Source organism: Asterias amurensis, chromosome 21 (assembly GCF_032118995.1).
Source record: "Asterias amurensis chromosome 21, ASM3211899v1".
Lineage (NCBI taxonomy): Eukaryota > Metazoa > Echinodermata > Asteroidea > Forcipulatida > Asteriidae > Asterias > Asterias amurensis.
Window position 1 is genome coordinate 10769406 of NC_092668.1, and position 18657 is coordinate 10788062.

Here is an 18657-nt window from a genome sequence, read left to right on the forward strand (position 1 = left end):
TTTGTACTACTGCTACTATTGTAGATGAATTGAAACCCTGAACTATAGCCCTAATCTTTAGAGTTTACTTCTTTTTTTTTTTTACAAACAAAGTTACTCGATCTGAAGATCAGGCTTGGAGCGATCGGTTATTGTGTAGCTCAATGGGTGAATTGACAAGTACTTCAGGTTGAAGTGATCGTGAAACAGTTTGGCGTACGCATTGCAAATGTGATTTCTTTAGAATTTCAATGTGGAAGACTAACAACTGTGAGATTGTACTAAAAAAGAAAGATTGGAAAATCGCAACCTAAATATACTGTTGAAGAAATTAAAGTTGTTGGTATTACTATCCAAAATTATCTTGAATGTAATAAATATGTCCAAACTATGGTTAAAAGAGGGACCAGCAAACTACATAGTAACGTCTATTGAAACATATCGGTTTGCCTGAACATAACTTCTTGGCCATAACAGTTTTGTTATGCCAGTTACTGAACATGCAGCTGGGCAATTCCAATGTCAGTCGCATTACACTTTTCTGTGTCATTTCTTGATCTTGGTGCTGGTAGTTCTATGTGAGATATTATTTCCACTAAGTTTATAGACTGATTTGTACTTGACACCCAAGGCTTTGAAGTGATGATATTAGAAATGTTGTGGGCTTTGACCTCTGGATGTTATAACATTGTAAAAAGGGGTTAGTTACATTCAACAAAAAGGACATGGTAAAAATTACACTTGTCACAATTCAAAAGTTTCCTCAAACTAAAAAAATTGCAAAAGTTTTACTACAAGTACAAATGTAACACACAACTCTTATGCATGAGTATCCAACAGGATACTTATAAATGGTCAGCAACTTGAACATTTAGGTATACATGGCAAAACTATGGTCAGTCGCATTACGGTCAGTCGCATTACAGTTTGTCCGGTCAATTTAGCCAAGCCTATATGGAGCCCAAGCTGAGTTCTTATTTGGCAAAATTGGGTTCATTCCTTATCAACAACTTAAATGAATTGATTTCACTTATTTTGACAGAAATAAACAGTAACACACCTTTGCTCTTAAAAATCCTAGAAAACATGGCAGAAATGTGTATTTTCTAAAGTTAAGCAAATTTACGTTTTTCGGAAATAATGATTTCACATTTTACTGACCAGAGTTTTTCTTTCAACATAAATTGTTAAATTTGCTTGCTGAGTACGTAAGTGAACAGAAATTAATATGCAGATTTAAATCCATTGGACCCTTCCGGTAAACAGTGTTGTCCAAGGCCCACACTTTGTGTACTACAACTTCTATATCAAATAACAAACCTGTGAAAATTTAGGCTCAATCGGTCATCGTGAGTCAGGAGAAAACAACGGAAAACCCCACCCTTGTTTCCGCGCGTTTCGCCGTGTCATGACATGTGTTTAAAATAAATCTGTAATTCTCGTTAACGAGAATTTATATTGTTTTGCTGTTTTCTCAAAAAGTAAAGCATTTCATGGAATAATATTTCATGAGAAGTCTTTCACCATTGCCTTCTGTAAACCCTGTAAGTTATTTGTAAATCTGTGAACTTTTTTGTTTTTTTTCTGAACCGAAAGGGTCCAATGGCTTTAAAGTAAACAAACAAAAAAGGCTTTAAAAAAATGGCTTTAAAGTAAACAAATAAACATAATGAGCCCTGAAACAAAGTTCAAGTTATTGATAAAAAGCAGTCTGTAAATTTGAAATGGCCACAGTGCGGTTATCACAGGTTCTTCAATGCAACAAACAAATTTGTTTTGTTACGTCAAAGGTGAATGCCACCCTTAGGATCTGGGCATTAAGTTTTGAGCAAATTACAAGGAAAATTCCTTGATAATTTATCTCCTTAAAGGCAGTGGACACTATTGGTAATTGCTCAAAATAATTTTTAGCATAAAACCTTACTTGGTAACGAGTAATGGGGAGAGGTTGGTATAAAACATTGTGAGAAACGGCTCCCTCTGAAGTGCCATAGTTTTTGAGAAAGAAGTAATTTTCCATTAATTTGATTTCGAGACCTCAAATTTAGAACTTGAGGTCTTGAAATCAACCATCTAAACGCACACAACTTCGTGTTACAAGGGTGTTTTTTCTTTCATTATTATCTCGCAAGTTCGATGACCGATTGAGCTCAAATTTTCACAGGTTTGTTATTTTATGCATATATTGAGATACACCAACTGTGAAGGCTAGTCTTTGACAATTACCAATTCTGCCACTGCCTTTAATCTTCATGATTTCGAATGAAAGCTGTTTTGCCTCTCAAGTTGTTGCTGCGTTTCAAATTCAGAATTCGGCCATTCAATTTCATTTTGAGTCGAGACAAATTCCTTGGATACTGCTTTGATAAACTGCTAAATTTGGACACATCACAGTTGACATTATCCACAACAATCACCACTTAAGTGTCACTGTTCTTTACAAACCTCCACCTTCACAGCGACGTCGAGTCCCATTCAGTCGGTTCATAGAAGAAACCACTGAGCTACTGAATCAGCAGGTGCTCTTCAACAGAACTCCCATTATTCTGGGTGATTTTAACATTCACTGGGACAACAATACATCCGAAACTAATCACTTCCGAGACCTTCTTCAGCAGTATGGTATGCAGCAATTGGTGAATTTCAAAACACACACATCTGGCCATACCATTGATCTCGTGATTGTTCGCCAATCAGACAACCTCTTTAAGTCAATTCTTTCATCTGAGTTTGTGTCTGACCACTGTGCAGTCCACTGCCTCCTGGATCTCCACAAACCGCAGCACACTAAAAGACTGGTATCCTACCGCAAAATCAAATCCATTAACTTGGAAAGCTTTAGAAATGACGTCATCGCCTCTTCCATTTGTACTGATCCCGCCACCACACTTGATGACCTCACTGATCAGTATAATTCCATCCTTGCCCAACTTGTCAACTCCCATGCCCCAATAAAGACTTGTCAGATCGTCGAACAGCCCGCAGTCCCATGGTACAACAAAGATATCGCTATTGCCAAGCAACGGCGCCGCCAACTGGAAAGAAAGTGGCGAAAAACCAACCTCAAGATTGACCATGATATGTTCAAGTCACAGCGGGATAAGGTCAAACATATTTTTACTGCTGCTAAGTCAAAATACTATCATGGACAAATCCGCGACTGTCAGGTTCTCCGGCTATTTTACCGACAAGATCCAGCAAATTAGAGACGGTCTACAGCCAGAGAGTTATGGACCCTCCATACCTGCATCTTCAGACAACCTGGAAAATCTGCAGCCCTGTCAGGATGTGCTCACTTCATTCACCCTGGCCTCGGAACTCGAGATTGCTAAACTCATTAGGGCCTCCCCCACAAAATCATGCTCGCTGGACCCACTACCTACATCTTTGGTCAAGGCAAGCTTGGAAACAATTGTGGGTCATATAACCAAGATCACGAACATGTCACTCAGCACTGGTAGTTTTCCGAGATGTTTTAAAACGGCTCTGGTTACCCCAGCCATCAAGAAACAAGCCCTGGACTCTAATGACTTGAACAATTATCGTCCTATATCCAACCTGTCTTTTGTGTCAAAGGTCGTCGAGAAGGTAGTAGCAAGCAGGTTAAATGAACATGTAGATCGAAATGAGTTGCACGAGAGCCAACAATCTGCTTACAAGCAATTTCATAGTGTCGAGACTGCCCTCTTAAAAGTCCACAACGACATCATGTGTGCAGTTGACAACAGAAAGGTTGTACTGCTAGTCTTGCTCGATCTCTCGTCGGCCTTTGACACAATTTACCACAAATTATTGCTTCATAGATTGCATAATTATTTTGGCATCCAAGGCTCTGCCCTATCCTGGTTTAAGTATTTTTTTATATCTACATGATCGTTCTCAGATCATCTAAATACAAGACGAGGCTTCGGCTGTGGCCAAGGTTCCTTACGAAATACCTCAGGGCTCTGTCCTCGGCCCGGTGCTTTTCACACTTTACACTTCGCCTCTTGGTCAAATTGCTCGTAACCATGGTTTACAATATCACTTTTACGCAGACGACTCTCAATTATACACTACATTCTGCCCCACTGTCACAGGTGATGATTCCAAAGTGCTTGATGTACTCACTAACTGCCTCACTGATATCCAAACATGGATGTCAGTTAATTTTCTCAAATTCAATCCTCATAAGACTGAGTTTCTTGTCATATCTTCCCCTCACTTCCGACACAAGGTACAAATACAGGACATACAGGTTGGGGATGCTCATGTTCAACCAAGCTCAGATGCCCGCAACCTAGGCGTGCTTTTTGACCAAAGCATGGATCTCAAGAAGCACGTCTCTAATACCTGTCGGACCTCTTACATGTTCCTTAGGCGTATAGCTGCAATTCGACACTTTCTCACTACTAGCGCAGCAGAACAGCTTATTCATGCTTTCATCACTAGTAGGCTTGACTTCTGCAATAGTCTCCTGGCCGGGCTTCCTAAAAACACACTTCATCGCCTACAATCTGTCCAAAATGCCGCAGCAAGATTACTGACCGGTACCAAAATATCTTCATACATTTCTCCTATTTTACACAATCTCCACTGGTTACCCATTCATTCCAGAATCCAATACAAGATCATCCTTCTGACATTCAAGGCTCTCCATGGACTATCCCCTACCTACATACAGAACATGATTCGGCCCCGTAGTGCCAGGCTGGGTCTGAGGTCATCTGGCAGCATGCTCTATGTTCCTCTGACCCGTTTATCCAGCTATGGGGACAGGGCATTCAGTAACATTTCACCACGCCTCTGGAACTCTCTGCCTCAACATCTCAAGGACACACATGTCATCTCTCGATTCCAACATTCTCTCAAAACCCATTATTGAGTGAAGTTTTCTTCTTGTTCTTTGACCAGCGCCTTTGAATGTTCCACAGATTTAGTGCGCTTTATAAATGCTGTATTATTATTATTATTATTATTATTATATTGAATGATCATTTTGTCAAATCGAATGACGCAACATTACATTTGACTAATCATAAAACGAAATCAAACGACCCTTTTCAGTAGCATTCGATTTTGCAGGAAATAGAATAGCTCTGTGGTTTAATTGGCTGCTCATTTTCAAAAATTGACTGAGAAAACCAGTATAAAACAAAAATTACCAAATAGAGAAAAAAATTACCAAAGTCATGTCAAACCCTACCTTTATTACAACCTTTTTTTTCTGAATTGATTTTCATAAAAGCGTAAAGCAGGATGTTTTGAAAATCTCTTCTCCTTTTTTTAAAATGTGATTATTTTTGTTTTGAAAGCTCACTGATTATAGTGACAACACTCCAGAAAAATATTTCGGTCTGAAACCCTTTTCAAATCTGGGGGGAAAAGCATTGTAGAAGACCCCTCATTGAGGTTATCAATTAAAGAAATATTAACAAAATTCTAACACATCCTGTTGCCTTGTCTTCAGTCAAATTGAACCTAATAGTGTGTTCATTGTGGAATGTACTTATGTTTGGAATGTTTGTTTTCTAAAAATTTGTTTAAAAAAAAATACACCAGCTATAGCAATCAATCACTATAGAAGGCTTACCTCACAGGCAGGACAATTAAACGGCATTAATGCATTTCAATGAATGGGATATGAATTAGTAAACAAGACATGGTAGATCTCTAGCTTTCCTTTGTGTCCAGTTGAAAGGGGGCGACCAGGCATTTCTGGCCCAAGGCAGTTATCTTTCTCAGAAAGAATACTATCACGGTTACTGCAAGTGCGGGTGCGGGGCGTGAGGCGTGGCGCAGTTTGACACCTCAAACCACAGGACAATTCAATTCAATACAAAGGCGGTTCACCCCACCAGCATTCATTTACCCAACAGGACTTGTCCTAAGTGGCGTTTTCAACACAGCATCTCGAGTAACGGGTGAAATCAGGCGAGAAAAGGCAAAGTTGAAACAGGGCGTTTCTACCTTTCGACATGGTTTTGACTAATACATACTTCATGATTCCATCTACTTCCATCGGCCTATGACAACTTGGGTTTAATTGTGTGCACAGCGACAAAAGCAGCGGGTGAAATCAGCCGAGGAAAGCCATTCAGCCATTGTAAGGAAAACAAATCCGGCGCAGGGGGTAAAATCAGCCACAGAAAGGCAAAATTGAAACTGTGAACTTCAACATTTTTGCTGTGGCATCCGACAGTTGGTTTTGACTAATATACTTTATGATTCCATCTACATCCACCGGCCTATGACAACTTGGGTTTAATTGTGTGCACAGCGACAAAAGCAGCGGTAAGCCATTCAGCCATTGTAAGGAAAACAAATCCGGCCTTTATATTTAAACAAGAGTGAAAGTCAATGAAACTGTTAGGGCATTATGATTTCTACCTTTTTTATGTGGCCGCAGGCAGTAAGTTGGTTTAGACTAATAGACTTTATGATTCCATTTACAGCTACCGATCTACTACGACAGATTGGGTGTCACCGGAGGAAAGCCATACAGCCAGGTAAGAAAATGCAGTTCAGTTCAGTTTATTTCCACTCAATCCACTTAGCTCAACAAATAATAATTGCCACTATGGAACTTTATATATAGTGTAATGATGAAGTGGTTGTAGTCTTCTGAAGTGTGTTTGGTAGAGACCCCCCAATATTAATGTAACTAGGTTAAAAAATTATCAAACTCTTGTTACAAAATATAAATATGCAAACATGGTAAAGCTCCTCAATATCTCATAGAATTAATCCACAACTACGTTCTGGCCCACAAAATCTTCTCACTCCTTTTCCAGCCACCACCAAAACTTATGGGCAAAGGGCTTTTCAGGTTGCATCTCCTAAACTATGGAGTTCACTCCCTAATTGCAAAAAAGTTCCTCTCTAGAACAGTTTAAGTCTAATTTGAAGCAAATCGTTTTGGTTTTTTTTAACTTGTATTTGTCATGGTCTGCATTTTATGGGGCGCCGTCTGTCAATTAATTGATTGGCACTTTTTAGGCATGTTTTTACCACGGTTTATAGCAATTAGATGTAAACCATAGAAAGTGTTGCCACATCCTTTTTATGGTTTACATACCAGCAGTATTTTGTGTGTGTAATTTTATGGTGCACATTTTTTATGGTTTATAAACCATGATTTGTGAGTGCACATTTGTAAACCATATTGATGCCTCAATTTTCATGGTTTACAAACCACGAATTAGTGTTATACAAATTCATTTGCACATTTTGGGTTGAACAATAATCAAAACCTGGTCTTCCTAATCAGTGAAAGCGTAAGTTTCCCATGACTGTTATGTTCAATGGATCTTAAAGGCAGTGGAAACTATTGGTTATTACTCAAAATAGTTGTTAGCATAAAACCTTACTTGGTAACAAGTAATGGGGAAAGGTTGATAGTATAAAACATAGTGAGAATTGGCTTCCTCTGAAGTCAAGTAGTTTTCGAGAAAAAAGTTATTTTTCACGAACTTGATTTTGAGACCTCAGAATTAGATTTTGAGGTCCCGAAATCAAGCATCTGAAAGCACACAACTTCCGCACGCTGCTACAAGCTACCTGGGCCCAATTTCATAGAGCTGCTTAAGCAAAATATGTTGCTTAAGCAAAAAATCCTTGCTTTGTAAAATCAGATTATTACCAGCCAAGACTCAACTCAATTGTTATGCTAAGTAAACAACAGCTAAATACCAGTCACAAGCAATGTATATTGCATGAAATTTTAGCCAGTAATATGTGTAAAACAAGCAAGCTATTTACGTGCTTAAGCAAATTTTTTGCTTAAGCAGCTCTATGAAATTGGCCCCTGGCTTATTGTGGGCCTTATTTCCCCTAGTTATTGTTTCTGTATTTTATATGTACATGTACATATATAAATTACAATGTAGTCCTGTTTTATTTGTGGAAATGTGTTTGTGGAAATAAATGTGAAATGAATTTAAGAAAAACAAAATTGGCAAATCAAGGTTTTGGTGAAGTATCGCGATATCTTTTCTATTGAGACGATCTTGTGTTGTAATGTGCGATTGCACCACTCAGGATTATGCAATAAACCAGTCAGGCGTGACTGGGGCGTGCACCAAGCACCACACAAGCCCCGGCCACGCCAGTCGTATTCCTGAAACCAACCTGTCTACTTGTGTGTCTCCTAGAGCTCCTCCAAACCCCCAGGCTTAAGAGCGGTGCGACTCACCTATCCGGTAAATATCCAAATGTCGCTATATAATAGCGCCATTCACAACACTTGTAACAACAAAAAGCTGTTCCAAAACATACCGCCACACACCAAACCGCAAGATTCCCCATTGATCTCAATCTGACCGTATCAAACAGACACTACGGTCTCACACAGACACTACGTAACACAATTGTACCATTGCCACAAAATGCAGACCAGTCATTTAGGGCAAATATGCACACGTAGAACAATCATGCGCAGTAGACACTTTAAATGTGTGTGTATCTAATAGGCCCAGATTTTCACACTATGGGTGACCAGTACACCTGAAAGAATGTACGCCTAGATTTGTCTCAATGTTTTGTATTCTTCTCTTTGAACAGGCTTGTATTGTGTGTTGCCGTGCCCAGAAGCTCTAGTGTACTTGAATTGACTGAACTCTTCTTATTTGCTCCGTATAGGATAAGTCATAACTGGTGAAGCTTTTCAAGATAAGATCCACTCCTATCAGTCAAGACAGATTTCAGAGAATATTTGTTCTGTAAGTACTCCAAATCATTCTTTATTTGCCAAGTTGTTTAACTAATTATAGGTTTATGTCTACTTATCATTGGTTTTTTTCTTTCTGTTTTCTTATTTAGACTTACACATCAACCCCTTTTTCTAAATAAGCAGAGAAGTGTCTTCAAATGCTCTGTTGAAAATGTTGAAATTGTCTATGACAATAGATGAGTTGCAATACATGTCATTGACCGCCATCTTTGATGTATTATAAATGGAAAAGTGCACGCTTGTACGCGCTGCGCGTGACTCTCAGCCAATGGTAGCTCTTCACGCGTGAACAATTCATCAAATGGGGGGGGGGGGATGTAATCTATCTATTACCAAAGGTGTCTATAGTTACAGAATTGGTAAGTTACAAAAATTGTGTAGGTCACAGATTGACAATTAAGACTTACACGGTCTAATGATGATGATAATAGAAAACATCCCTTGAAATATTTCTGTCCGAAATGTAACATTTGATGAGAAACAAATAATCACGTTTGGAGTCTATCACTCAGTGAGCGTTTTATTATTTTTTGTTTTTGCAACAATCTCATTCAAAATGTGTAATCGGCTTCACACTATTTTCTCGTGACCCAGATGGCCGATCGATCTCAAACTTCTACAGGTTCGCAGTTTATGAATATGGTGGATTACACCGTGTTAACACTGCCAGCAACTGTTTTGTAAAACAACACCAATTCTGTAATGTTCCTTTAAGCAGTACATTGATTTGGGGAGTCTTTGCACTCTCTATCTTAGCAGACAGAAATATTTCTCCGATGCTGGAAGTGGTATAAACTTTACAATGAATGAGTTTTCCGATTGAAACTCAACAAAAACTGTTTTTGTAAATATACACTGTATTTTAAAGGCCTTGGACACCTTTGGTAAATGTCAAAGACCAGTATTCTCACTTGGTGTATCTCAACATACACATATTGTATAAAATAACAAATCTGTGAAAATTTGGACTCAATTGTTCGTCTAAGTTACAAGAGTATAATGAAAGAAAAAAAGACCCATGTTGCACAAATTTGTGTGCTTTCATCAGATGCCTAATAAAAAAGCTTCAGGACTTAAGTCTTTTTTGAATGAGAAATTACTTCTTTCTCTAAAACTACATTACTTCACAGAGAGTCGTTTCTCACAGTGTTTTACACTATCAACAGCTCCCCATTGCTTAGTAATAGTGTCCAGCGCCTTTAATTTTTTTTTTTTCTTCTAATTTTTACTTTCAGGGGGCTAAAAGTCATGAAATTGATATTCCTCTTCTGTACCATGCTCTTACTACTGCTTCCAACTTCATCTGGAGGCCCACTAGATGACCATGCTGGACCGGCATGTACACTTGAAGAATTGCCGCAATATAGGTTTGCACATGGACATCAACAAATAAACATAACATGTGTATACACATGTAAGAATGTGTCAGAGCATGATTTCCTGTACTGGAAAACGTATCTGAACGCCACCGCTTACCAAGAACGTAATGAAACGACTATCAGTTCCACACTATGCATACCCCCCCAGCTACTAGGGTCTGAAAGACTAGAAGTGGAGTTACAATGCGAAGGTCAAGATACCCAGTTGGTAACCAGTACAACCATGACAACCCTTGTAGTCTGTCCCACTGAGCAACTAAAATGTGAACTACTCGAACAGTCACTGTATACGTTTAATGTTTCCTGTTGGTACAAGACAAAGTGCGGAACTGCATTACGGTGTGAGGTTGCCAATGTACTACTTGCCAACGCTCTATCAGTCGGCAACAATACATACGTTTACAGAAATGTAAACTTGGAGGAAGTGAAGCATGTGACGTGTTACCTTCACCATTCAGACATGGATAAAGGCCAGCGCACCGAGTTTATACTAACGACACCACAACCGCACCATAATTCCAGCACCACAGCAAAGCCTGCACAACCCACAAGCGTACTACCAACAACCCAACTTCCACCCATCAACTCAAAAAGCAATGAATTTGGCATAGGATTTTGTTTTTTAGGTCCAATAATCGGAATTGTTACTCTGTTTTTTTTTTTCGTTTTACTTATGAAGAAAAGTGCAAAATTTCGTAAGTTAATCAACCGCCTTGGGCCACAGACAACAGCAGACCAAACACAGGATTTAAATTTAACTGTACAGGGTTCTGAACAAGGGACCCCAGAGGAACGAAACGGTTTTGTGTAATCATAGTTCTTAAAGACATTGGACACTATTGGTAATTGTCAAAAACTTGAGCTGAATCGGTCGTCAAAACTGCGAGACATTAATGAAAGAAAAAACACCCTTGTCGCACCATGGTCAAGCGAAGTTGTGTGCTTTCAGATGCTTGATTTCGAGACCTCAAATTCTAACTTTGAGGTCTCAAAATCAAATTTGTGGAAAATTACTTCTTTCTCAGAACTATGTCACTTCAGAGGGAGCTGTTTCTCACAATGTTTAATACTATCAACCTCTCCCCATCACTCGTTACCAAGTGAGGTTTTATGCTGATAATTATTTTGAGTAATTACCAATAGTGTCCACTGACTTTAAGCATTTTGCCCTGCACCAAGCACACCCCACGCTCACTGCGTGGATACTGCAGCCATAGAGCAAAGACAGATAAGGGGTGTTTTCTTAGATTTGTGATGAAAAAGGGAGAGGATGTTACATAGTTATTGGGGTCTTTCAGAGCTTCCAGAAAGTATTACCAAGTTGAATGAGGCTATTTGTTATACAACAATGTTCTATTTTAAAAAGTTGAAGAAAATATTTATATCACGATTCAGGTTTTGTATGAATGAATGACTTGAGCAGAAAGTACAAGTAAAACTAGACAGCAGAGCTGCCATGGCGAGTTGCCAATCGCCAGATAGAATGAATGGCTGATAGAAAAACAAATGATTTGATCAACTGATGGTCAAAGGGTTGGAGACATTGACAAGTATGAAGTAATGGTCATTTAAAGTTTTTGTTGTTTTAGCTCATTCAACTGGAACCAGTGATAAAATCTTTGAGTTTCATCTTTTCATGTGAATTTACATGTAAGAAGCAATATTTAATTTAAGTTTCAAGTCAGTACGCCATAGCAAAAAGGAGTTATGACTATTTAAGGTTTTCATTGTTTAAGCTCATTCAACTGGAACCAGTGATGCACTCTTTTGAGTTTTATCTTAACATATGCATCTTTATAGAAGAAGCAATATTTAATTTAAGTTTCAAGTCAGAACATCATTGTAATAAGGAGTTCTGACCATTTAGGGTTTTCATTGTTTCAGCTCATTCAACTGGAACCAGTAATACAATCTTTGAGTTTTATTTGTTCATATGCATCTATATGTAAGAAGCAATATTTGATTTAAGTTTCAAGTCACAACATCTTGGCAATATAAGTTATGACCATTTAGGGTTTTCATTGTTTTTGCTCATTCAACTGGAACCAGTGATACACTCTTTGAGTTTTATCTTTTCATGTGCATCTATATGTAGGAAGCAATATTTGATTTGAGTTTCAAGTCAATACATCATTGCAATAAGCAGTTATGACCATTTAGGGTTTTCATTGTTTCAGCTCATTCAACCGGAACCAGTGATGCACTCTTTGAGATTTATCTTTTCATATGTACCTATATGTAAGAAGCAATATTGATTTAAGTTTCAAGGCAGAACATCATTGCAATAAGGAGTTAAGACCATTTAAGGTTTTCATTATTCAGCTCATTCAACTGGAACCAGTGTTGCACTCTTTGAGATTTATCTTTTCATATGAACCTATATGTAAGAAGCAATATTCATTTAAGTTTCAAGGCAGAACATCATTGCAATAAGGAGTTATGACCAATGTTTTTATTGTTTCAGCTCATTCAACTGAAACCAGTGACAGAGAGTTTGATTTTTATTTAAACAAATTATTTCAAAGCTTTAAGATTTAAGCTTGAGTTTGGTTCTTTAAAATCCAGATGTCACTGTTTGAGCCTGAAAAAAAAAGTTATTCCAAAAATTTTAACATTTTTTTTCTTCAAAACTTTAACATTATCAGAAAACATAGCTGAAACTTATACAAAAAACTTTTACATTTCCACTGAGCGCTGACGGCCGGACGGATAAAATCGGTATTACATTGGCTCGCATTCTGCTAAAGCAGCTCGCCAAAAACACAGCACTTAGCAATACATTGTTCATGTGTATGGGTTTTAAGGCATTGTATGGTGATCTTTCAATGTATATTCAGTGTGTATATTTTTTCTGCTGAAGATGAGCAGAGTATACTGTTCGAAACAGCGAGACCAAACCGGCTCTTTTCAGAGCCAACACTCCCATCAAAGAGATTTACACATGGTTGTTTCCGCAAGTTTACTATTTATTTATAGTTTCTTTTTATTTCTCCACACTATGCAGCATTTCAAACAACACTTAAATATATCTTTTGTTATGTAGATTTGTTCTTTCGGAACTTGTCTTGTCATTTATGTTACTTGAACATAAATTTACCCATGTTTAGGTTAGCAAGCAAGTAAGTTTTGTTTACTAAAATAGGTATTAAATGCATTGCTAGTTTAATTGTTGTTATATATTATATTATTGTTAATCTATTTTGGACAAAGAGTAAGGGGTCAGTCTTTTGTTTGCCAGGACAGTAGAAACCCAGATTACATGCCAGTAGAGAAAAGATGGATCTTTTGGCCTTTTTGAAAAGACCAGTTGAATTTCTAGCAGGGTTAGAATGTTTATTCCATAGCCAAGCATGACATTTTATTTATTAATTTATTTCTTTTAAATCTTTAGACATACACAATAGTTACAAGTTGTACAGGGGCTGTCAAGGTTAAAACAAAAGTATAAAAACTGTCATCAAAAGATGTGTAAAACCAGACCCCTGCAAACGATAAAAAAATATATTTATACTATAAAAAAAAGAAATTTTGTCCTTGGGGGAAAAAAAGTAGGAAAAGTAGGGCTGACCGACATGTACAGGCTTAAGACTTTTCAAGCTCTTTCAGCAGAGTTTTTCAGATTTATCCAAGGGCAAAATAAAATCACAACAAGTGTCATTTGTATCATTATAAAACTATGGATATAGTATTATTATTGTTACTTAAGTCAAGCGCTTGTCAAATTTTATAGGCTCATCATTTTCATTTTTACTTATTTATTTATTTATTTATTTATTTATTTATTTATTTATTAATAAATAAATAAATAAATAAATAAATAAATAAGTAAAAATAAAAATGATGAGCCTTAACAACTTAAGTTGTTAAGAAAACAATATTTGTGAATGATCACTTATATCCAGTATTAAGACAATGTAGAAAGTCATTAGTTAAGATGTTTTCATTGAATGTAGCACTAACATCTGTGATTCTATTTAGTATAATTACGCACGATGGAAAAAATAAGAAAAAGTTTCAACAAAGTTTGGAACGGAATTGTAAGTATTGCAGCCCAACGCTGAAAATGGCCACAATACAGCACTTTTTGTTGGCATGGTGTAAGTTTCCAAAGTTATCACTGATACGTCCAGTAAAGTAGAGGAGAAAATAGAATTAGCTGTTACAAACTGCCTACAAACCATTCAAAAGGACGGTATAAATACACAAAAAATAGTTAATGGTCTGACGCTTTTACCCTAGCAAGTGAAAGACTCAAAACAACAGGCTACAAACTTTTTCTTTTGCAGTAAAGTTTATATATATGAAAAAGTTGATGCTCTGTGAACACCTCTAACAATAATATTGGTGAAATGATTATTAATGAGCTCAAGAAAGCCTGGTTCTTTCAAATGCAAATGCAAATTTTCACGCCACAAATTCGTGATGAATAATTTGTAATGTGCTCAACTTCTGCGAAACTTCTACAGTGAAAACTGAGCTGTGACATCAAAATTTGCTTTGCATTCGCAGGAGGTATGAAACAGATCTTTAAGCATGTTTCAAGTTTCACAACACGCGGTGCCTACAGCTTTAAGTCCCATCAAAATTTTGTGTGTGTGTTTAAATATTTTTTCAACTGTAATTTTCAAATTTCAGAATAAATGAAGTTTACAAAAAAAATAACAAAACAGAATTTCTGACTTTTTTGTTGTCATTACCCGCGTAACCCCACAAACTCTTGTAAAATCATCCTCATGAATACCTTGTATTGTCTGCTTCATTTTTCCTACGTCAATGTACCCTACCACGGTTGTACCATGGTTGTACAAAATTGTTGTCTATCCATAGGTTAGGGAACTCTTTTCCCATCTCGCTTAACCTTATACCTAAATGTTGTCATTAATTTGCTACTTATTATTGAATCATTGTGACTTCCTCATACTATGTTACTTCTATAATTTTAACAAAACTGTGCATTATTGTTTTGAATGACAATATTGAAATAAATCAAACTGAATGAATGAAAAACTTGAAGCACAAAATAGAACCTGTTCCGGCTTCACACCAACATACAGTTTTATAACAAACAATTTGAATTTAGTACTTACATATCTGACGACAGCTTCTTTAGATGCAATTCTGCCAAACTGTTCTCTTGCTTTGTCTAGGTCTACACCATGATTCTGCCTTCCACTCCCATAATGTGCCTCATTCCTACACAAAAATCAATTCCACAGAATACGTCTTTGAATCTTGTTCTTTTAAAGTATGTAAATCCCTTTGAAATAGTTAGCATAACTATCAGTTCATACAAAACCCCACAACTGCCTGCCGTCGATTCCACCAAACTCGTCCTTACTTAGGATTAATCTTAGGACGAGTTAAACTCCGTAACCATTGACGTATGACGCATTGTACCCATCCTAAGTTAGGACGAGTTACTCGTCCTAACTTGAGATAGGATAAATCCTAGCGTTTCGTGAAATCGGCTGCTGGTTTTGTATGGCGGAATAACTGCGACCAGACTTCACAAGAGATCACTTTTACTCCAACATCATATTCAGTAAATAGATCCATACTGTAGTTTTCTTCAGTTTAACAAGAGAACTACACACATGGCCACCAAAGCAAAACCACTGTAGATGGCACACCAATATGGCTCTATATATATTCCAACAGCTCAATAAACCATTTATGTTGTTGTCCATAGTCATGAAGTTGTCATAGAAATGAACCCTCATCATGACCCATGTACATCTTCAGTTGTTTAAGAGCACTAGGTACATGTACATGTACATAGCCACTAAAGCAAGCAACAAGCATGTTGTTTATTTCAGCTCTGTAAATCATTAATGTTGATGTCTATTGTAATGGAGTCTGATGCATGTATATGTGCGTAGTCATAGAAACGCCCTCTGACCCTCTAACCATACATGTACATGTAGTTAGCCAAAAATGAATTCAGTGTATGGTTACACTTGATTACACAAACCTGCCTCGAACTGCTGTGCTCTTTATAAAACCCCAAGTTTACTATGGGGCGCCGTCTGTCAATTAATTGTTTGGCACTTTTAAGGCATGTTTTTACCATGGTTTATAGCAATTAGATGTAAACCATAGAAAGTGTTGCCACATCCTTTTTATGGTTTACATACCAGTACAGGGGATTTTTTGTGTGTAAGTTTATGGTTTACAAACAATGGCTTTAAAGGCATTGGACACTATTGGTAATTACTCAAAATAATTATCATCATAAAACCTTACTTGATTACGAGTAATGGGGAGAGGTTGATGGTATAAAACATTGTGAAAAACATCTCCCTCTGAAGCGACGTAGTTTTCGAGAAAGAAGTAATTTTCCACGAATTTGATTTCGAGACCTCAAGTTTAGAATTTGAGGTCTCGAAATCAAGCATCAGAATGCACACAACTTCGTGACACAAGGGTTTTTATTCTTTCATTATTATCTCGCAAATTCAAAGACCGATTGAGCTCAAATTTTCACAGGTTTGTTATTTTATGCATATGTTGAGATACACCAACTGTGAAGACTAGTCTTTGACAATTACCAATAGTGTCCACTGTCTTTAAAAGAAGCCAAAAATTTGGACCAGCCAATGCAGAAGATCATCACAAAAGCATTCAAAAAGTAAGTGAAAACAGGCCTAGATACACATGGTATTATTTTGGTCCTTGTGAAAAAAGTAAGCAAATTCTATTGAGTACAAAGTCCAACCCACATACTTAAAAACATGTACACATGGTGAAGGTGATCAATAGACATTTCGGGATGTTTCACTGGTGCCCCACTCATTTTTTGCTTAACAAAGATATTTGCTTGGCAGCTCTTTTTGCTTAACAGCTTTATGACATTGGGTCCAGGTGCCCAGCAACTCAAGATCGTCTTACCTTAAACAAATTTAAACAAATATCCAGATCCTCCAAACATGTCAGGGTTTCATAGTGGCAGTGATATTCTCCAAAAACAAACTCTTCCGCCAGGGCCCAAGTTCATAAAGCTGTTAAGCAAAAAATGCTGCTTAGCGATTTTTTTTTGCTAAGTAAAAAATGAGTGGGCACCAGTTGCAACAATGTAAACTTCATTGAAATTTTGGCTGGTAACCAGTTTCTGCTCAGCAAGATTTTTCTGTACTTGGCACACTTTTGTGACTACTGAGTAAAGTGTGTTCTCACAATACAAATTGAAATCGGCCCCATGCTTTATGAAATTGAGCCCTTGTTCATAACAAAAATAATCCTATCCCAGGGCATGTTTTTTTTCTTTTTTTAAATTTACTGGTGAAAGATAAAGTTTACTAACGTTTTGAGGAAGGAAGCGTTAAGGCAAGCTGCTGATGAAAAGACTTCTTCTATTGAACTCATGACTTGCTCCGACAGGCTCTCACCCAACGGGGCTCCCTCTAGGGTGTCGATGAAACAAGCATCCATTGTTGCTATGTGCTCGTCAACGCAGATCTCTCGATGGTCGACTGGTTTTGTGAAGTCCTGGTGAGAGAGGAATTACAAGACAATAAAGAACACATTTTCAGAAACAAAAACCAGCTTGCTATTTGTATAGATGGATTGGTAGAGACGATGTGACCTGTGACATCACATGTTTATAAAAGAAAAACAGAGCGTGGACTTCCTGCAGGCAGGATTTGTACACAGCTCAATGGAAGAAAACATAAAATCTTATGGAAATTACAGTCTAATTCTTATCAACTTTTGATATGATGAAAGGGGGCACATCTCAAAATTTGTCCAGCTTTTACTTTCATAACCCTTGGATTTATGTGGAAAATGTGGATTTATGTGGAAAATGACACAAAATGTCAACTTTCCCATATGACCAGTGCAGTATCTTGCCTGCCAGAATACTCAAAGACTGACAAGGTCACACTTATTGTAAACAAAGTTCACATGGTCTATAGATGAATTGCTCCTCTATCTTTGATGACAAACAATAGGAAAAGTGCATGCGTGTACGCATTGCCACAAGTATAAGCCAAAGAAAGCCTTGTAAGCCTGAACTTGCCTCTAAACTCGATGCAATCAGAAAGCACTGATCTCCCCCGCTAAAAATTGCTCTAACCCTCGGCCTTCCATTCTCACGTCGTCGAGTGTTGTCTTCAACACCTCCTCCTCCCGCCTCCAAACGACCATCAAAGTTTGCATCTACATCATTGTCCTTAACCTCCATCTCATCAGCACTATCCTGCATCAAACCCCTTCCAGACTCCACCCCCTCCTTTCCAGAGTCACTTAAAAGTTTTGTGGGCTCCAACCTCGAATCCCGGTGTTCCTTTGAACTGGACGCAATGTTTCTCTGATGGTCTGACAAGATCTGTGTGCTTGATACAGATGAAAGTGTATCAGCCACTTCAGTGTTACAACTGTTCCGGACTTGCGGTCCCTCGGCCCAGGGGCCAGATACTCTGTTAGTGCTTGTGCTTCGATTGAAGACTGGACGGTTGGTGGGTGTTTTATGGCTCGGTAAGCCAAAGGATAGGATGCGACTGTTCCTCGGGATGAAGGCCAAGGTGTGATGTCTGGAATCAAAAAATAAAGATCGATGAAACAAAAATAAAGACGAATGAGTACTACTCC

The 18657-nt window shown here is 37.7% G+C and overlaps 2 protein-coding genes across 2 annotated transcripts in view; one reads left to right on the forward strand and one right to left on the reverse strand.

Annotated features, from left to right (window-relative positions):
- Positions 1-18657, reverse strand: part of LOC139952963 (probable E3 ubiquitin-protein ligase HERC4) — a 45107-nt gene that overhangs the window by 16674 nt on the left and 9776 nt on the right. The window contains exons 8-10 of the mRNA XM_071952307.1: positions 18086-18599; positions 17369-17553; positions 15156-15261 (exon numbers count right to left, since the gene is read on the reverse strand). Of these exons, the coding sequence (XP_071808408.1) occupies positions 15156-15261; positions 17369-17553; positions 18086-18599 (805 nt within the window). The remainder of the gene's footprint in view (positions 1-15155; positions 15262-17368; positions 17554-18085; positions 18600-18657) is intronic.
- Positions 9938-13575, forward strand: LOC139952964 (uncharacterized). Its single transcript, XM_071952308.1, has one exon. The coding sequence runs from the start codon at positions 9938-9940 to the stop codon at positions 10877-10879; it is 942 nt and encodes a 313-aa protein (XP_071808409.1). The 3' UTR covers positions 10880-13575.

Excerpts from the sequence above, each read along its gene's own strand:
- LOC139952964 (XM_071952308.1), top strand. The coding sequence starts at position 9,938 with ATGAAATTGATATTCCTCTTCTGTACCATGCTCTTACTACTGCTTCCA.